The following is a 20,178-nucleotide window of genomic DNA, read 5'->3' as shown; positions in this document are numbered from 1 at the left end:
GGCCGGCGCCGGGGAGGGCGTCACCGCGCATGCGCGCGCGGTCCAACGGGGCGCGGAACGTCAGTGCGCGAGCGCGGGAGGCGCCCCGCGGCCGGACGGCGACCCGTGTGCGTCCTCTGCGTCCTTGTGCGTTTGCCAGCGCCCGGCTGCCCGGCGCTTCCAAGGTCCAGTGTTGCGCGGGGCCCGGAAGCGCGCGGACGTCTCACGATGAGCCTGACCCAGAACCTGCGGGAGGTGATGAAGGCCATCAGCGGGGTCCCCGGTTTTGATAAAGTTTTGGAAAAGGTATTGGAGGCGCAGGCGCGGGTGGTGATGCCGGGAGCGGGGGCACCGCGCTCGTCTCGCCCGATCCTGTCGCTGCGCCCGCAGCTCAGCGTAGCGATCGCGGTGCCTTAACGGAGCGCCGTTGGGCGCCGGGTCAAGGGCGCAGGGGGGCTCATGTGATGGATCGTGACTGAGTATGGTTGTCGCTCGCGGAGACGGCACTGCGCGGCTCCAGAGCCGGAAAGGACGGTTGCGCGACCCTTCGGGCGGCCCGCGGCGCCGGAGGCGGTGGACAGCGCATTCCGGGCGCGCCCGCAGCCCGCGGGTATCGGTGCCAGGACCTGCGGCGAGGCAGCAAACTCGGGTGCTAAGCGGAGGGTTTGCACCTAAAAGGAGCTTATTGCATAACTTCATTAATTCTTTATTATTGAATTACGGCATTTCTTCTTTTGTTTTTAAAATTGTTTTAAACCATTGGTTACTAAGTAATTTTAAAAATGACCCTGTGCAAAATCTAGGGAACATCCAAATTAAACCTATAATGGACTAGCAGATTCCCAGGGGCCAGCTGGCCTCGTTGGTGCAGAACTTAAACCCAGGAGACACAGTAAGAGGTACCAGGCTGCTGTGCATAACACGGAATGTTGATTTCTGCCAGGAGTGGAAACTAGCAAAGACTACTATTGTTTTTCCCTGTATGTTCTTTTTTCTTTAAAGTTTCCATAAGGGTTAACTTCTGTCCGAGAGAGACGGGTAAGATTGACTTTCTGGGTCACCTTTTTTGGGGTGACTCAGGTTAGTCTAGGGCCCACAGGTGCTCACCATCCTTTCCTTCTGCATCAGGTGACGCTGGTCTCGGCGGCTCCTGGGAAGGTGACCTGTGAGCTGCGAGTGGAGGAGGAGCACACCAACAAGCTGGGCACGCTGCACGGGGGGCTGACGGCCACCCTGGTGGACAGCATCTCCACCATGGCCCTGCTCTGCACGGAGAGGGCCCTGCCGGGCGTCAGCGTGGACATGAACATCACGTAGGTAGCCGCGCTGCACTGACTGGAGATGTGCCCTACAGTGTTCTCGGCCTTCAGTCTAGAAGTAAAGGAACTAATTTCCAGGTCCCGTGTGTACCAGTAGTAAAGGAAGGGACCTAAACATTTGAAAAAGCAGCCCGAGCAGGTTTGGCTCAGTGGACAGAGTGTCGGACCACAGACTGAAGGGTTCTGGATTCGATTCCTGTCTAGGGCACATACCGCCATTGCAGGCTCAATCCCTGGGCCGTGTGGGAGGGAGCCAATAGATGTGTCTCTCTCACATGGATGTCTCTCTCTCTGTCTCTCCCTCTCCTTTACACTCTCTCTAAAAATCAATGGAAAATATCCTCGGGTGAGATTAACAACAAAAAAATTTTTGAAAAAGCAAACATTCGGCCTCTAACACAGATGCTGGTGGGAAAATGACCACAGACTCATGGCTTCTGTTTCAATCCTGACGTGTGTTCAGGACACATACAGGTTGAAGGGAACATAAAGGAAAAATGGAGAAACCTCCATAGACACCTCTCCTGGTGACAAGGTGACCACAGATAGGGTGTCTCCGAGGCGCACAGACAGGCTCTGCAGGTTTGACTCCCCGGTGTGGGAGCAGCATGCCTGCAGGGGTCACACGTTCCCAAATGTACCGACTCGGCTCCAGTGCTAACCAGCAAGGCTGCCCAGTCCTGTCCAATGGAAGTGCAGGGGCCAGGGCTGGAGTTTCCAGACAATTGCTTTTGCCTCCAAACTAACAGATGGTTTTTTCCCCAGGGGACTGGCAAGGGCTAGTGTGGGAAAGCCAGTGCTACGGGTCATGAGGGCAATGGAAATGCAGTCATTAGGCCTGTAAGCAATCCAGGTCTTTTTATCAGGTTCGCACGGCGTTCCGTCCCTTTTCACTACGGAAAGAACCTAACGTGAGGGTGCAGTAAGCGAATCCAGGGTGAGGCATGTGTTCTTTTGAGATGAAGATGACGGAGATGTCTGCCTCTCGTGCCGACGGCTCTGCCTTGAGTCTGGAGCAGAGGCCTTGTTCCAGCCTAGCTCTGCTGGGCACCATCTTCTACCGTAAGACACGGCTGCTCTCACAACCATGGCGAGTTTCTAGTGAGAGTTTTGGCCTTTCAGAGTCATGTTGACAAAAGTTTTGGCCTGACCTTCAAATACTAGTGACTTCCTGCCCCCCTGGCTCAGCTCAGTGGTTGAGTTTCGACCTATGAACCAGGTTACGGTTTGGTTCACATGCCTGGGTTGCAGGCTCGCTTCCCAGTGGGGGCCGTGCAGGATGCAGCCGATCAATGATTCTCTAATCATTCATGTTTCTCTCTCTCCCCCTCTCCCTTCCTCTGAAATCAATAAAAACATTTTTTTAAGTGAGTCCCTTGAACAGAAACTAGGACATAGTCTCGAAAATACACTATAGATATTTCAAAACTAAATGAATGACAATTTGTGAGTACAGATGGGTTGGAAGTGTCTCTCTTAAAATAATGTGTACACACAATTCATCACCAGGACTGTAAGGGCCCTGTATTAATTCTAGCCCTTGTATAGTCATCTTAGAGTTGAGTAAATGCTTAACATCAATATGACACGACATAGACACCAAGTGATACTTCACTTAGCAAGTTCTGGGGAAACCTTCCCCCAGCTCCCAGTCAATGTGAAGTGGGAAACCATGAAAAAAGGGCGGTGCAGGCAAAGACCCTTCCTCTTTATGGGAAAAGCAGCCGGTGTGGGCGAGGACCGGCCACTCCCATTGAAGGACAGGAGGCTCACGGGCACGGCTGCTTACTTTCCTCCCAGAAATAGTTCGGCACAGGAAGGCTCTTTGGCGTGCACATGGCTTTCCCTTTAAGAACTGCTGTTAACTGTATGCCAACTTGCTTCCTTTCAAGGTACATGTCACCGGCGAAAATAGGCGAAGTGGTGGTGATAACAGCACAGATCCTGAAGCAAGGGAGGACGCTGGCCTTTGCCTCCGTGGACCTGACCAACAAGACGACCGGGAAGCTGGTAGCTCAGGGCAGACACACCAAGCACCTGGGGAGCTAAGGACAGAGGCCTCCCCACCCGGCGGGGGTCGCGTGGGACGACTTCATGTACCTAATAAATCAGCACAACCAGAAGCAGCCGAGAAATAGTGTTTTTAGGGGGAAGAGCAGAGACCATGTGGGATGGCAGGTGGCTCCTTTTTTTTTTTTTTTTTCTTAAATTATAAGCCTCTTCAGTGTTAGCTTCTAACCATATGTATGCTACTGGGATGAAAAGTTCTTAGCTCAGTGTTTTGAAAACCTAGGCAAAGAAACAAACGGCCACTTTGAGATAGAATTACCTTAAAACTGACTTCTAATATTAAGCTAAAGGAGAAACAGAAATGGTTAATCCTTAATGGTTAATCCTTCTCAGCTTTAAAATGCCATCTTCCATTTCATTTTTTAATTCCAGTTTCAAGATTATGGAACTTCAGCCCTGGCCCAGTAGCTCATTTAGTTAGAGCATCGTTTCAACACGCCAAGGTTGTGTGTTCGATTCCAGTCAGGGCACATGCAAGAATCAGCCAATGAATGCATAAGTGAGTGGGACCAGTCAGTTTCTCCCTCCCTCTCACTCTAAAAATAAAGATTATGGAACTTCAAAGCAGATGGAGTGATGTGGCCTAGACTAGTCCCCAAGAGAGCTGGAGGCAAAGCACAGAGGATACAAGCGCGGGGGGCTGCCCCTCCGAGGGTCTGTCACGGGCCTGGCTTATTTCCCACTGGGGACGGCATCCGTTGGCCACTTTTCTGGTACCCAGAATAAAACCCTGCAGGTTCCCAATCTCCCAGACTGCACCGCATCAAAAAGACCAAGTTCACAAACTGTTCGGTCCATTTTGCAGTCCTACTGCCTATGCCATGCTTAGCATTTTAGCCTTAATGTTGAGACACTGAGCCCGAACGGCTTAGGCAGGTTACTAATCAGTAACCGACGGGAGGGCTCTTCCTGGCCACAGAAGGCTGGCCCCTGTGAAGGGAGAAGATACGGAAATCTCTCCCCACAGCCATGACGGTCAGGGCAGGTTATGGCAAAAGGTGCCCGCACCCTCCTGAGGAGCAGAAACGGGACACCACCTTGGACCTCAGAACCCACATCAGCACAGCCAACTGGCAGCCTCTGGCAAGGGTGTAAGGTCACCGGCCAGAATGCAAAAGCCACACCTCGCCAGGAAGAAACTTCACCAGATCAAGATGAGAAACTGTCCTTAAAAATTGGCCTGTACTCGCCTGGCCGGGTGGATTCCCAGTCAGGCACATGCCCTGGGGACGTGCAGGAGGCCGGCAATGATGTTCACATCTCTCTCTCCCTCTCTGTAATCAATAAAAGAAAAATAAATTTTTAAAAAGTTGACCTGTATTCTTCAGCAATGCCAAGGTTGGTTACGGTTGAGGAACTGTCCCAGTCAAAGGTGACCAGAGACCTAACAGCCCAATGCAACGATCCTGGACGGCAAGGGGTTAAACACACCACCGAGGGCATCCTTAGGACAACGAGCCGAAGACGGCACTCAGGTAGGTTGTCACCGTCACACTCCCTGCGCTCCATCACTTTCCGGGGGGACCTACGCCTAAGCCCTGAGGAGTAAGAAACCAAGATGCACCACGAGGTGCCACCAGACTCAAAGGTTTAAGTACGTTTAGAGTTAAGCAGAAAGACAACAAAAACAGATGTGGCAAATGTCAGACTACATGTTCATAAAGGGCACACAGGAGCTTTCTGCGTTACTCTTCTAACTTTTCGAAATCTATTCTACATAATAAAAGCCTAATATGCAAACTCCCCTAGACAGACAGCTCCCTATGATGTGCACTGACCACTAGGGGGCAGCACGGTATTGGCAGTTGGGGGGCCGGGGGGTGCGTATGGCAATGGAGGCACTGCTGGCCCCAATGAAAGCAGGACCAAGCAGGTGAGTGGGCAGCACCAGGCCAAAGCAGGTGTGAGCGGGGCCGATTGCCACACAGATGGCAAACCTCCCGGCTCCCAGGCCCTGAGGGAACCAGGTGGGGCCCAATGACTCAGAGGGGGCGCTCGGGGGCCCAGAGGTCAGCTGGGACCTGCCCTTCCACACCAGACACTCGTGCTTCGACCTCGACCACCAGCCAGGCCTAGGGACCGCACTCGTGCACAAATATCATGCACCGGGCCTCTAGTTCTAAAAACCTTAAATCCAATGGCTGCTGAAAGGCAGAACTTGCTGATTAGCTAACAAGTGTAATTCATTGGAGTAAGGCAGTTGGGAGCTTGGGCTCTCTGGAACCAGGAAGCTGGTTAAACCCTCCCTACTCACCATGTGAGCTTGGGCAAGCGTCCACTTGTCCATGCTGTCAGAGACTTAAGGGCAAGAGCCTGGAACAGTGCCTGCCCATGGCAAACACGGCGTTGTTTCACGATTTCTATTCTTGCTGAAATTACAAACCCAGTGGCTGGTTTTTTTCTTCTGAATTTGCTCTTTAGCTGGGGACTGTAACCCTCACGGTCATCAGTAATGCCTTCCCAGAGCCCAGGAAAAAAAAGTTACCACTTCACGTGTTGTGTATTCACCTGAACAGTCAGGGAACTTCACCTATTTTATTTAGGTTTTCATTTTTTCAAATTCCAACCCAAAGCTAAATACAATTGGAAACCAGTAAGCATTGTTCCAAAGGAGTAGGATCATTCAGATTTACTCCAGTAAAGTATGCAACCCTTAAGCAAAGCTTTTCTTCATTTAAAAGAAACAAAAACAAAACAAAAATCTATACAGTAGTCTTTCCTTATGTTCATTGCACAAAATGAGTTCTGCTTTTATAACTTTTGACACTCAGTGGTGGTTTTTACAATTTAAGATTTCAACTTGAATAACTTTTCCTACTCCCAAAAAACCCTTTATAAGTTTTTCTTAAGGATGGTGTAGAAACCAGTATTTCTGCACAATTCACTGGAATTTTTTTTCTTTGTAATAAAAATCTCCTCTTTAAAACCAGAAAAGAAAACGAAAACCAAAAGGCAAGTCCTCTACCTATCCTGGCTTCTGCAGCTACGAGCGAATCGGGTTGACAGCTGCGTTAGCCACTCGAGGCTCCAGATCTGCTTTCCGTGTCTGACTGTGTCCACACAGAACACTTTGTAACAGCAGCCTGGAAAGCGATCTGGAAATAAAACACATATTTATGAGTACCAGGAAACAAACATGGCCCAGTAAAATATGAGGCAAGAATGCCTACAAGTGAGATGCTTTTTTCATTTAAGGTTTCTTTCCTGTGGTTGTGTGTGTGTTTTTTTTTAAACAACCACTTCTGGTTATTAGAATGAATCTGACAGTGCTCAGGATCAACGGTGATTAGAGCAAAGCTATGAAGTTTTTCAAATGTTATTTATACCTGTTACATTCCCTTCTCACCCTCTAAATACTGATGACAGATGCCAGAGGCAAAACCAGCACAAATGGAAGACCATCAACCATGGTATCACCTGGTGCTTTCAGACACATCGGCATTTCAGTGTACATAGTCCTTCACTTCACATTTTAAGATGCTGACGCAGTGCAGCAAAGATGCAAAGCATCCTCTCACACAGTCTGTGCAGAAGACATCGAATTTGTTAAGTTCTGAGATACAAATGATTAAAAAAAAAAAATCCAGGATGAACAAGTTTCAAAATGCATAGTGTTCTGTGCATGAGTCCATTTTCTTTAAACTCTAGAATAAAGTGGTAAGAAAACAAGAAAAAATTGCCGCTGCATCTGATCGTCTCCACTTGCTGGTCAGCACTCTATTCGGGCAAGTAAGGGTGCAGGTGATCCTCTATGGTGCCAACCGCCCAGTGGGTGAGCTGTTCCTGTGGCAGGTAGAGGCAGATGCTGCATAACTTGAAGATTGTAGCTTTGTTTTTTGGAGTCTGAAAGGGAAAAGTTTTAATATTCTTAATAAATAAGACTTCAACCTAAGTGCTCGATTGCCACATGCAGTCGATCTCCCCAACTGATAAGCACCTATGGACACGGTGACAAAGCACAGAGTGATGGTTCTTAGCCATAGGCAGGGACCCTGGGAGTTCAGAGCTTTGCCACAGGAAATACAGGAAAACAGAGGAAGTGTGAGGACAAATGAACGTTTGAAGGATGTAGGCAGACTGAGAGAGGTCAGCCACAGACCAATCGCTGAAAGAAATCAGGGTTAAAGGCATTTCATGGAGACAGATTTGAAGAGAGCTTTGAAGTCATGTTTGCAAACAGAAAGACAGCAGATGTGGTGAGAGTAGAAGCCAGGGGGGAACAGAAATGGTAAAAAATAAAAGATCTAAGCACAAGCACATATAGAGAAAGGAACTAGAAAAAAGCTAAAGTGTTACCAACCAGATCCACGAAACTCTAAGAACTACATTTAAAAAGTTGGATTTAACCATCTAACTTGGGGCAAGTGTGCTAGGTGCTGTCACACAGCCGCCAGATGAATCAACCAGACCTGCCTCAGAGCTTACCTTCTTGTCACTGTAGCTTCTCTAAAAAGGGCGGAAGAAAACACAGGTGGCCTTCCTGATTCCTGGCGTCTGTATGTACATGAGGTTGATATTTAAAATGAAAAAATGTGCCAGGCCCTGGCTGGGTAGCTCAGTTGTCTAGAGTGTTGTCCTCATACACCAAGGTTGCGGGCACATATGAGAATCAACCAATGCAAGCGTGAAGTGGAACACACAGATGTTTCCCCTCGCCCCCTCCTCTATCCCTCTCAAATCAATACATGAGAATTTAAAAAATAAAAAAGTAACTTTTTAAAAGCACCCCGCCTGGCCCTTTGCCAGGTAGCTCAGTTGGTTAGAGCATCATCCCAATACTCCCAGGTTGCAGGTTTGATCCCTGATCAGGGCACACACAGGAATCAATCAGTGAGTGCAGAAGTGGAACAACAAGAACAACAAAATCGATACTTCTCTTGCTCTCCCTTCCTCTCTCGCAAAAGCAATTAAAAAAAAACAAAAAACAAAAAACCCCAACCCCACCCAGTTCTAATAGGCAGCCAAGTCTGGGGAACAATGTTCTAGGGTGAGGCCCAGGAGATCGGCTTCTTGTTCTTTATTAACTTCAAAAATAATGCAGTGATGAAGGGGCAACACAGAGCCAAGTCACTCGCATAGAAAGCAGTTTGGTCATCAGTGAGGGGCTGGGACAGCCCTGTTTGGTCCATGCCCACCTGCAAGTGCTGCCGGTCAATGAAGAGAAACACGGACTGGTTCGGATTGTTGACAACAATTCCAGTCTTGTCCTTGCGGCTCAGTACATGCAGAAACTGTTTTTCATAGTCACCGTGATGAAACTCAAATTTAGCCTAATTAAAAAGCACAAACACATACATGTAACCATACCACAAACATGTTACACGACGTGACATACGTACAGGTGTGCTATTGTACATGCTAGCCGACACGGCTACTGAATTAAAACGCAACTTGAAATTCAGTTCTTCAGTGACACTCGCCACATTCCACAGCTCCCCGAGCACAGGCAGCTGGCGGCCGCACCATGACCGTCTCTGAGACACCGAGCATCCTCCTCCCCTCCCGGTGCTGGCACAGGACGGTCTGGCAGCTCCTATTCAGGAGTGTGTGGTGCCGGGAAAGAGCTTGCCAACTGCACCCATGACCCCTCCTAAAGCCAACAGGCCAACCTTAAAATTCAAGCCTTCCTCTGGCCATAATCCCAAACATACTGGGCAGCTGAGAACCACCTCATTCTCCAGAGACTCCACAATTCAGTGCTTTCTCAGCATTCAAAAGAATGGAAGGGACTAAAAAAAATTCATTACAAAGCATAGCCCCAAGACTTTCCTAAGTCAGACCCTACCAGGAGTTTTCCTTCAGGTGCTCACCACACTTATTTCAGAACAGAATACCTGAACAGGCCTAAAAGGCTCATCAGATCCTTTCCACCTGGAAAACAGGAGACAGACAATTTTTTCAATGTCGTTCCGAGGCCAAAGAATGAAATCCATCTCCTGAGTACAGCCAATCACGTCCTATAAGGTGACAGAAAGAAAAAAGGAAAAAATCACTTTTATAGAGACATCGCTGTAAGGAGCAGACTCACAAATTATGTGGCCCGACTACAGACACACTGTGCAAGGCCCGACTACAGACACAATGTGCAAGGCCCGACTACAGACACACTGTGCAAGGGCCCGACTACAGACACACTGTGCAAGGGCCCGACTACAGACACACTGTGCAAGGCCCGACTACAGACACACTGTGCAAGGCCCGACTACAGACACACCGTGCAAGGGCTGACTACAGACACACTGTGCAAGGCCCGACTACAGACACACCGTGCAAGGGCTGACTACAGACACACTGTGCAAGGGCCGACTACAGACACACTGCGCAGTGCTAGGGCCGACTACAGACACACTGCGCAGTGCTAGGGCCGACTACAGACACACTGCGCAGTGCTAGGGCCGACTACAGACACACTGCGCAGTGCTAGGGCCGACTACAGACACACTGCGCAGTGCTGGGGCCGACTACAGACACACTGCACAGTGCTGGGGCCGACTACAGACACACTGCGCAGTGCTAGGGCTGACTACAGACACACTGCGCAGTGCTGGGGCCGACTACAGACACACTGCACAGTGCTGGGGCCGACTACAGACACACTGCGCAGTGCTGGGGCCGACTACAGACACACTGCGCAGTGCTGGGGCCGACTACAGACACACTGCGCAGTGCTGGGGCCGACTACAGACACACTGCACAGTGCTGGGGCCGACTACAGACACACTGCGCAAGGGCTGACTACAGACACACTGCACAGTGCTAGGGCCGACTACAGACACACTGCACAGTGCTAGGGCCGACTACAGACACACTGCACAGTGCTGGGGCCACCATGTACGATTTCACTGAGGAGGCAGCAACAGGACCAAATTCTAATTGCCGTCCAGTCCAGTCCAGTCCCTCAACCAGGTGCCTCCATCAAGACCTGAACTCACCAGAGCAGGTGAAGACTCCACCTAATGCTCAGGTTCTTTGTTGTTTTTTTTTTAAGTCCCTGAATGTTTATTCCACCCTTCAAAATCAGAACTATTCCCTAGCAGGTTTGGCTCAGTGGATAGAGCATCGGCCTGAAGATTGAAGGGTTCTGAGTTCGATTCCAGCCAGGGCACATGCCCCCAAGTTGCGGGCTTGAGCCCCAGTAGGTGATGTGCAGGAGGCAGCCAATCAGTGATTCTCCCTCTCCCTTCCTCTCTGAAATCAAAAAAACACACACAATCAGAACCATGTAAGCAAAGGCATCTTGGAACATCTAACATGAAGCCCTGCCTTCCTGTTACAACGGAAGGCTACTGTTGCCAGATGCTGATGGTCCTCTTGGCACAGGACAGCACAGTAATGTCCAGACCAGCACACGGTCATCTCCAGTCTCCTCCGACCCTACCACTACGGGGTGGGGGTCAGGGGTCTCTTGTGCAAATAGGAGGAATAACGTCCAATGAGTTGCAGAAGGTTGGCAGCAACAGCAGTATCTTCTACTTTAAGTTTCTTATTTATGAGAGACATGACGTTATTCCCCCGAAAGGAAACCCAATGAATAGTAGTAAAAACACTACGGCCTAACGCACACCTTGATCAGCATAATCCCACCTAAGAAAAGCTATCCATTTGAAGTCAGCTTTTAAAGCGAATCATGGCCACAGTAACTACACATTCTTGGAGGGTGGGCGCGCGGCGCGCAAGGGGAACCCACTATCACATGCGAACCCGGACGGAAAGCCACGCTCACCCTTCTCATGGACTGGTATCGGGGCGCGTGGAGCTGGACCACGTCCTTCTGCAAAAGCTCCACGGAGCTCTCCAAGGAATAGCGGCAGTCCCGCACGCCTCTCAGGATATTCTCCTCATAATTATTCGTCATGACTGGTATAACCTCAGACACTTCAAAAAGTGCTGATTTTTTCTTCTAGAAGAAAAAAAAAGATGTTATCAACCCACCGGTAACACACTGCCTTTTAACACTTAGTCTATATTACAATGTCACATACCTTCATTCTAACTCAGCAAAATTCTTAAATGAATTTTTGTGCCGAAAATACTGATTATCCTTCCCAAACCCCCAACCCCAACCCACCAGAATGTTTAACCACATGGATTTAGAGCATCATGTATCCACAGCAAGTATTTATTTTAGAAAATACTTTTTGCCGTCGTCAGTTTGGCTCAGTGGCTAGAGCGTCGGCCTGCGGACTAAAGGGTCCCAGGTTCCATTCTGGTCAAGGACACAGGCCCGGGTTGTGGGCTCAATCCCCAGTGGGGGGAGTGCGGGAGGCAGCCAATCAATGATTCATTGATGTTTCTCTCTCTTTCTCCCCCCTCTCCCTTCCTCTCTGAAATCAATAAAAATATATTTAAAAATAAATATTTCTTAAATGCTGTGAGAAACAAACACTAGCATCCCTCAGGTTAAAAAAAAGTGATTTACTCTTGATATAACTTCATTTAACTGGTTCTACAAACAGCTAAATTAAAATCTCAGCAATTTAAAGACAAAGCTATTCAAAACAAATGAACTGTTTTACTCCTTAAAAAGCTCAATTTCCATTATTTCTTTAGGATATTACATAACTACAAGTGTCAATATTTGAAAGGGGTAAAAAAGTCAACCAAATTGAGTTTCAAATCCTCTCCACTCACAAGATAAAAACAGGTTTTCTCAGGTTTAAAGAGCCAGATGGCACAGTGGATTGAACATAAAGATCAAATCTACCCACTTACATCTTGGATTTGTTTCTAGTGAACCTGCATTATAATATCGTCAACTAAAATCTGACCTTATCTACTTTAGTCAACTTATTTACACACACAAGCAAGAGAGAGAATGGAAAAGTGACTCTTTGGGACTCCCCAACCAGGGAGCAATCACTCAAAAATGACCACCTTCTGACAGCACCTCACAACGCCACCTGCACCCCGTATCCTGCAGCAGCGAAGGGCTTTCCCACCGTAACCTTCAGGAGTTAAGAGGAGGGTAAAACCTCGGAACTTCCAAATATTAAATAGATACGTTAAGATTACATTTCTGATCTGAAATTAGCTCACAATTTAAGTGCAAAAACCCTACATTTCCTTATATTCATAAACTAATCTCATGTCAAATAGAGATTAAGAAACTGCCATTACTTTAAGCTGCAAAAAACTACTCATTTTAAGCTGCAGAAAACTACTCATTATTTGCTATTTAAGTGTGGAATTCTGATTAAGGCCAAACATATTTAAACTTTCTATTTCATTTTTAATTTTAGTAAAATTCTCCACTTCTACACACATTAGCCACGAGTATGTAACTGCTCCTAAACTGAATGTGTATTCCATCCGCCTCATTGCACGCACCAGGGAAGGTACTGCCTCCTGGCCCGAGGAAGCGGCTGCTGGGAACATTCTGATTCCAATGGACCACTCCCAGCCCCCCCGCTTCTATTACAGGAGGCCGTCTCCAAGTCCAGGTCCTCCCCGGGACCCCGGTGCAATGTCCTGTGAGCATCCACGAGTCTACAACGCTGCCCACCCTGGGACCACTCTTCAGGCTGACAGACCCATCGCTGTCACAACCTACAAAACCACTCCCGCTACTTCACGTTAGGAACTTTAAATTACCTTCTCCTTGAACACAAAGGCAATGTACATCTTGAAGTCAAACTGGTCAGCTAGAGATTCTTTTTTCTTCCTAAGCTGAGCGCGGAGTCTGTTCAGAGCTTGTTTCTTCCGGGAGTTCGGGTCCCCCATTTTGAAATACAGGGGGTACTAAAGCCTTTGGAAATTGTCGCTAAACTATGGGCACTTTTTCTTAAGACTCAAGTACAACAGAAACAAGTCATTTCCCCTGCTAATAGGATTGAATGGCTAAAGTCACAGCTGCAACCCCAAACGGCCCCTCTGGCAATATTAGCAGACTGTCATGCTACGGGGTCATGAGGCCAAAGGTGCTGCCCAGTCATGTTCGGACAATCTCGTTTGGGGCGGGATGGGAAGAAGGAAGCGGAGGAAGGAAGGAAAGAGAAAATACTTGAACTAATTTTTTGGAAAACACATCTGGCTTAAGGACCAAAATAGAGGCTTTGGGGGAGGGGGAGGGGGGCGTGGAAAGCCTCTTCTCAGGATTTAGGTGTGCAATAAACACAGCCGGCACCAGCCCGATCCCAGTCCATCCGGACCTTCCCCTCAGGTTAGAAAAGGGATGATGGAAAGGTTCAGGGAGGGGGAAGGGTGATTCTTGCTTTCCAAATACCGAAAAGGAAAAAGAGGAAGAAGAAAAAAACCCACAAAAAAACAAAAAAAAACAAAACACCTTCCCCAAACACCAAAACAGGGAAGGCGAATGAAACGGAAATACCCAATCGGATTTTACCCAGCCCGGCCCATGGCTGCAGAACCTGTTAGTTCTTCGCTCTCTCAGGCTTCACTATTGCTACGGATCGAAGGTGCCGGCTAGTGATTACTCTTGGTGGTGAGCAAAGACAACAGTGCAAAATCGGTCGAGAAGGAGGGGGGGAGGCCCAGGGTGTCCCTGCGATCAACTACAGTGCATGCCGGGGGCGGGCAGCTGTCGCCCACAGGAGCCAGGAGGAGAAACCGCGGAGTCATGGCCAACTGCCCCATCACCCACCCCACCCGCGGGCGGCCGCGAACGCTGCTGCCCGGGACCATGATGGCAGGGGCGCGGGGTCGAGAACACGATGGAGGATCGCTCCGGCTCTGCGGTCGGACAGCACCCCGAGCCCGGCTAGGAGCCCTACATGCCCCGAGGGGAGCCTTGCCTAGGGCTTCGCGCCGACCCAGACCGTGGGCATCGCGGAGGCGAAGGGGGCGGGTGCTTCTCCCAAATCCAGGCAGCGCCGGGGGACCACCTGCCTGCCGCCCCCCAGGCCCGCTCCCCGCTCGGCCGTCAGCGGCGGCGACTCACTCGCACCGCGGGAGGCACCGGGTCGCTCAGGTCTTCGCTCATCGCCTCGGGGAGACCATTCCCGCCCGGGTCCAGGAGGCGGGGCAGGGCCAACGGGAAGGGTCAGCGGGGAAAAACAAAACAGTTGTGTTAATATTAATTACTTTTTGTCAGGACGCCCACCCCACCCCCCGAAAAATGAAATGGAGTTCCCGGATTCGCGCGCTCACGTTGAACAGACCATGTTTCCCGAGTTTGGATGGTGCAGGGCGGGGTCGCGGGCGGGCCCTTAGCCGCAGCCCGCGGGCGGAGCGGTGGCGGCGGCGGAAGAGGCGGCGGCGGGGGCGCTGCTCGCGGCTCGGGCGGGAGCCATGTCAAGAGAACACCAGCAGCCAACCGAGCCCCCCCATCCCCGCTGCGGCGCGCACTGGGGCCGGGCCGCCCGCGCTGCTGCCGCCACGCAGCCCCCACCTGGGACCCATAGTCTGGCTCGGCGCCCCGGGCGGAGGGAGGACGGGACAGCGGCGGGAGAGAGAAAGCGGGAGGGGAGGAGAGCGGCGGTCCTGGGAGGGGGCGGGAGGAGGGAGCCCTGCGCTAAGGTCCGTCGGCGAGTCAAGCCCAAGTAAAGTTATCTCAGTCCAAGCATCTGCTCCGAGTCCTCCTGGCTCCCGGCGGCGCCGGCTCGCGGGACAGCGGGTCGCGGAGAGCCGAGTGGAGGACGCGCGTCCGCGGCGGCACAGCCTCGTTCCCCGCCACCGGTGGCTGCGGAAACGGCGGCGGCCTGGGCGCCTCCCGGGTCCCGGCAGAGTCGCGTTTGAGCCGAGAAGCCAGAACAAACAACTTAAAATGGCAGCAACGCCGCTGCGTCACCCGCCCCCCAGCGGCACCGCCCCGAGCGCGCTGCGCCTGCGCGCCCCGCGGGCCTCGCCACCCGCGCGAGAACAGAGGGGGGGAAGCGCCCTGGACACGCGGAGCGTCGGAGTTACCCAGGAAGGAGGAGGGACGAGCCCGAGGAAGGGTTAGGAAAAAGGCTTTACAAGGCGGAGTCTTTGCTGTGAAACTGCTTAAGGCCATCCTTCCGCCTCCAACGGGAGTGTGAGGACAGAGACCCCCCTCTTGTCCAGAATGGAGCGTTCTTGGGGCGGGGACGCGGCCGCCCACTCCCTCCGGAAGTCCAGGGCTCCGAAGTTGGCCCCTCCCACACGCTGTCGTCATAAAGCCACGCCCCATGCCTTCCCTGGCCGAGCACCCGGATGGAACCGCTTTTCCGGGGTCTGGTGCGCCTCTTCTGCGCGCGCAGGGCGCGGGGCGGGGCCCGAGGGTGGAGAGGGGGCGGAGCGTAGGGGGATGGGGCGGGGCGAAGGAGGAGAGGGAAGTGTGTCTGGAGGGTGGAGGTCGATTCCGGTTTCCTTTCGTTACGCTGTTACTCCTAACCCGCCGACGGGGAGTCCTTCAGGGTGTCTCTCCTGCGGTGCCCTGCAGCCCCCAGCCGGGAATGCATGTCCGATGTCTGTGCGGCGGGGTACGGGTCCCGCTGGCTGCGTCCCCGCCTCGCCACGTGCGCAGCAGCGGAGGCGGCCCTCCAGCTCTGCACAAGGTCAACGATGCCTTGGAGCGCTGCTGCCGCGATTTGGGAGGAAAACAGCCCATCCCGCAGCGTGGGTCCCCCCTTCCCTTCAGAACACGATTTCCATTAGGATCCCCCGGGCCGCAGGCCTAGGTCCTGGAAATGTGAGGTGGGCATTGGGGGGCTTTTGCCACCGGATCGCAGGTCCCTGGCACCAGAGAGCCTTCATTTCCTTTTATTAGAGCTACAATGTGCTGCTGAAGATGCGGCTACGTTATTAGGAAATCAGCAAAAGCCAAAGCTGGACAAAAGCAAAGCCTAGAGACTCCTCATGGGCTACTCTCTGTGATAACATTTTAGAAGTCTATTGGGTCCCCACCCACTGCTCTCCACTTGGTAAAACCAAAATAGGTTACCTTTTCACCCTTGAGCCAAAAGGAGAATTGGGACCCAACCCTCAATATCAATTGTCGTCCAAAACTAACGTCAAAGGAGCTCATTAGGGTGGGCCTGAACACAGCATGACGGTGTCCTTACAGGAAGAGGGAGAGAGACCAGGGATGTTGTGGATAGAGAAAAGAATACATCTTTTTAACTATTCATTCTTCTTTCCTTAATTATGTTAGTGAATTCATAAGAAAGAAGCCCCATGAAGATTATTTTATTATTACAATATTCTGCTCAGGATCCTTTAACTAGCTATTTGAGAGCGCTCAGTATGCAACATGGATGGAAAATAAAAAGGACAGCTGCTTTATTTTTAAAAGCCAACAAAGAGCAAAACCAACACATCTGCGACTTCCTAGTAACACCAGTTGTTTTACTTCTGTTAAATCTATAGTTTTACCATATTTAGGAAAAAAGGGAAACTATCTTGCTTTAGTCTAATTCCTTTTTTAAAAATCTCTTTTCCAATAATAAACATATACTGCTTATTAATGCTAATCTTACATGCTAACATTTTCTGCATTTTGATTCAAATATCCAATTTTCTTACTTAATTTAAAAATGAACAAAAAACCAGGCCAGGGCAGGTAGTTCAGTTGGTTAGATTTCACCCTGCAGAAAACCTTAAATGTGTGTAAAGTTGGAAAGTAGGAGTGTTACGGGAGAATTAAATTCCCCTGTCACTCGTAAGAGCGAGGTTCTTTTTTTTTTTTTTTTTTTTTTTTTTAAATATATTTTATTGATTTTTTACAGAGAGGAAGGGAGAGAGATAGAGAGTCAGAAACATCGATGAGAGAGAAACATCGATCAGCCGCCTCCTGCACATCTCCCACTGGGGATGTGCCCGCAACCCAGGTACATGCCCTCGACCGGAATCGAACCCGGGACCCTTCAGTCCGCAGGCCGACGCTCTATCCACTGAGCCAAACCGGTTTCGGCTAGAGCGAGGTTCTTGCAATATCTTCAGAAAATGAGCTTTCTGGGATTGCATGGGGGCACGGGATGTGGAAGGCTTTATTTGCAAGGTCCCACTTCCCGACGCCAGTCCTGAACGAGGGGCAGCTGGAGGTCAGCAGGGCCAGAGGCAAGGCCCGTGTCCGGAGCTTCCGTTGCAGCCACGTGTGGCTCAGCATTCAAGCTCATCAAAGTCCACTGTCCCCACTGTCCGTGTCCACTGCTCTTACACCCTCTCCTATTGGGCTTCAATCTTTTCTTTGTTAAAACTTCCCAGAGGACTAAACATTGCTTTACAGAGAAGATGAAGACCAATTGGTTCTTTTTCTTGCTGGTTGTCACCTCTTCCCACTGGTTCTAACCCCATGGAAGCAGCAGAGCAGGCCGCTTCTCCAGCTTCTTTTATTAGTACTTTGAAAAGCCCTTTCCCCCAGGGAAGGGTGTGGGACTGAAGGAAGTCCCTCTCGGCAGCCCGGGGTCCCCTCCCGGAAGAGGTGCCATTAGTCCCCCTGGATTCTGAACTGGGAGGCGGAGCTCCCTGCAGGCGCTCTTCTCTCCAGTCCCTTCCTTGTGCCCTCGGGCAGGTCGGCACCTTTTTTCTCTGATCTGTCAACACGCACTGCACTCTCGGGCGGTGCTGACTCCCGCTGCCTGAGCCAAAATTGTGTCCTGCAGAGGCGAGGCAGTGCCTGGTTTATAGCCTGTAAGTGGCTGTGTCTTGTGTACCTGCCTAGAGAACCTCCCTGGGGGGGCAGGGCCGGGTCGGCTTGGAGACTGTGCCCCCTAGTGTGACTGGAAGGGCCTGTGCTGCTTTACTGCTCTGCTGTCACCATCTCGAAATTATTCACCATTTTGAACACGAGACCCGCATTTTCATTGTGCACGGGGTCCCCCTCGCCGCGCAGCTGCTCCTGCCCCCGCCCTTAGGCCTCACCAACTGCACCATCCCTCCTCCTGAGAGGGCCAGATGTCCCAGGTCCTAGGTCCTCCCCTCGTCCTCCGGTCACCTGAGGGCACCGGCCCTGGCTCACTCATAAGCCAGTTGCCTAGCACGTGGCTTGCACACAGAACTCACTTCTCTTTGCCACTCAGGAAGGGAGAGAAATGATCCTTTCATGCACCCGTTTCAAGATTATTTATCAAATCTCTTACAAGAAAATAGCGTTTCTTGGAATGGGGAAAAGCAACTTAGATTGATTTCCCCTTTTTCTCTTCAGCTTAAGAATGTCAACTATGTAGAATGAAGGTCAGCAAAAGACGGAGAGAGAGAGGCTAACAATGGCTTTTATATTTTTGGGGGCTGCAAAAACAAACCCTATTCGACAGAGAAAGCCTAAACTATTTACTCTCTATCCCTTTGCAGGAAGGTTCCCAGCCCTTGGTTTACAGAACTGCTAACAGTGTGCCTCCCTCGCAGAAGTCACAACAGAGAAATGTCTGTGAGCGCAGCACAGGGGACGCGCAGTCCTCAGTCTGCACTGTGTCCCGACCGGCCGGGATCCCTTCTGGCTCTTCTGCTCAAGGGCATTCCTTCCCCCCAGCCCTGCTCTTGGCAAGCCCGGGGCCCTCCGTGCAAGGCAGCCGCAAGCACAACACTTTCCAGGAAAATGCTTGTGGTTTGTGCCAGACATCAGGCTGCTGCCCAACGGCCAGAGGCAAAAAGAACCAGGGAAAGGGGGCGGGGACAGGGACCTCCTCCCAGGTGGGGGCTCCTTAGAGTGAGTGTCAGCACCTGCCCTGCAGATGCTCTGTTCTGAGTACAGGTGCTGAGGCGAACCCAGGGAAGAAGAGCCCTCAAAACCTCAGGCCAGCCCTAGCCGGTTGGCTCAGTGGATAGAGCATCGGCCTGCAGACCGAAGGGTCCCGGGTTCGATTCCGATCAAGAGTACGCACCTCGGTTGCAGGCCCTGGTCTGGGCTCCTGCAGGAGGCAACCAATCCATGTGTTTCTCTCACATCCATGTTTCTCTCTGTCTTTCCCTCTCTCTAAAAATCAATGGGAAAATCCCCTCGGGTGTGGATTAAACAAAACACAACACACCTCAGGCGACTCGTCCACTCCTGTGAGGCCTGCCTGCTCAATAGCCATGATGGGCTGGTGCCCCCACCTGATGGCGCGGGTACAATCTGCATTCGGTGCCCATATACCAGCTGGCCATGTAGCAGGAGAGCCCGAGGGATCTGACCTAAACTGGTGAAAGGGTGGTCGCCGGCTCTGGGCCTTCACGGTTCCCCTAAACGAGGCATCATCTCCTTCGGGATGTTGAAATGAAAAAAAGTCCAACAACACCAACATGCATGAAGTCCCCACACCATTCCAAATGGACGACACGATGAGCAGGGGCGGATGACGTCTGATAAGCGGGCTCCATGACACCCCTGGGAAGCCGCCAGTGCTCCCACAGCTCTGCGGGTTTTTAACTGCAGTAACAGTTAGATTCTACCCTCTGTGTGCTCACCATTTTCACGTTTTCTCTCCCAGCTTTTCAGTTCTGGAAAGAAACAACACCATTATGAACTGTGCTTTATACGTTACCCAGTGCAGTGTACTTGAATGTAACTTTAAAAATATATATATATTTTTAATTGATTTCAGAGAGGAAGGAAGAGGGAGAAACATCAATGATGAGAATCCTTGACCCGCTGCCTCGTGCGCGCCCCCTGCTGGGGATCCAGCCCGCAGCCGGGCACGCGCCCTCCGGGTTCCTAGGTGGTGGCTCCCGAGCCGGCCGAGCGGAGCTCTATAGACTGTGGACCTGCACGCGCCCCGCTGGCCGTTCGGGGGCCTTTGAACCACGCGCTGACCGCAGACACGGGCAGTGAGCCAGAGGCCGCGGGTGTTTTAAAGTCAGGGGACACGTGCCTGTCCTTGCCACCATTCTCACTCCGAAAACCAAGTCTCCTGGTGGTTTCCAGCGCGGGGGCTGAGTCCTTTACGGATTTAGACTTCATGTGCCACCGTCCCCT

The 20,178-nt window shown here is 51.2% G+C and overlaps 2 protein-coding genes across 3 annotated transcripts; one reads left to right on the top strand and one right to left on the bottom strand.

The window, feature by feature from the left end:
* Positions 1 to 78: 78 nt before the first annotated feature.
* ACOT13 (acyl-CoA thioesterase 13) lies at positions 79 to 3,421 on the top strand. Its single transcript, XM_070397300.1, has 3 exons — positions 79 to 285; positions 1,108 to 1,292; positions 3,191 to 3,421. Exons 1-3 carry the CDS (start codon positions 208 to 210, stop codon positions 3,345 to 3,347), a joined length of 420 nt encoding a protein of 139 aa, XP_070253401.1. The 5' UTR covers positions 79 to 207; the 3' UTR covers positions 3,348 to 3,421.
* A 2,441-nt stretch (positions 3,422 to 5,862) lies between these two features.
* Positions 5,863 to 15,079, bottom strand: CUNH6orf62 (chromosome unknown C6orf62 homolog). 2 transcript variants are annotated; one of them, XM_070397452.1, is made up of 5 exons: positions 14,266 to 15,079; positions 11,092 to 11,268; positions 9,203 to 9,325; positions 8,504 to 8,638; positions 5,863 to 7,211 (listed from the first exon to the last, which is right to left on the bottom strand). In XM_070397452.1, the coding sequence occupies exons 1-5, from the start codon at positions 14,305 to 14,307 to the stop codon at positions 7,086 to 7,088; spliced, it is 603 nt and encodes a 200-aa protein (XP_070253553.1). In that variant the 5' UTR covers positions 14,308 to 15,079; the 3' UTR covers positions 5,863 to 7,085. The 2 variants fall into 2 exon arrangements, with proteins under 2 accessions (XP_070253553.1, XP_070253552.1); XM_070397451.1 differs by lacking the exon at positions 14,266 to 15,079 and adding an exon at positions 12,960 to 14,259.
* Positions 15,080 to 20,178: the final 5,099 nt, after the last annotated feature.

Source organism: Myotis yumanensis, unplaced genomic scaffold, assembly GCF_028538775.1.
Source record: "Myotis yumanensis isolate MYYU_CA2020_CCGP unplaced genomic scaffold, mMyoYum1.0.hap1 SCAF_17, whole genome shotgun sequence".
In the NCBI taxonomy this organism is placed as follows: domain Eukaryota; kingdom Metazoa; phylum Chordata; class Mammalia; order Chiroptera; family Vespertilionidae; genus Myotis; species Myotis yumanensis.
This window is presented reverse-complemented; position numbering and strand designations above follow the sequence as displayed.

Bases quoted from the DNA above. Each gene is read 5' to 3' on its own strand.
- ACOT13 (XM_070397300.1), top strand. From the start codon at position 208: ATGAGCCTGACCCAGAACCTGCGGGAGGTGATGAAGGCCATCAGCGGG. The intron at 286-1,107 runs GTATTGGAGGCG...CTTCTGCATCAG, and splicing joins TTGATAAAGTTTTGGAAAAG to GTGACGCTGGTCTCGGCGGC. The intron at 1,293-3,190 runs GTAGGTAGCCGC...CTTCCTTTCAAG, and splicing joins AGCGTGGACATGAACATCAC to GTACATGTCACCGGCGAAAA.
- CUNH6orf62 (XM_070397451.1), bottom strand. From the start codon at position 13,088: ATGGGGGACCCGAACTCCCGGAAGAAACAAGCTCTGAACAGACTCCGC. The intron at 9,326-11,091 runs GTGAGCGTGGCT...GTCACCTTATAG, and splicing joins GATACCAGTCCATGAGAAGG to GACGTGATTGGCTGTACTCA. The intron at 8,639-9,202 runs GTATTCTGTTCT...CTTTTTAATTAG, and splicing joins AGCCTTTTAGGCCTGTTCAG to GCTAAATTTGAGTTTCATCA.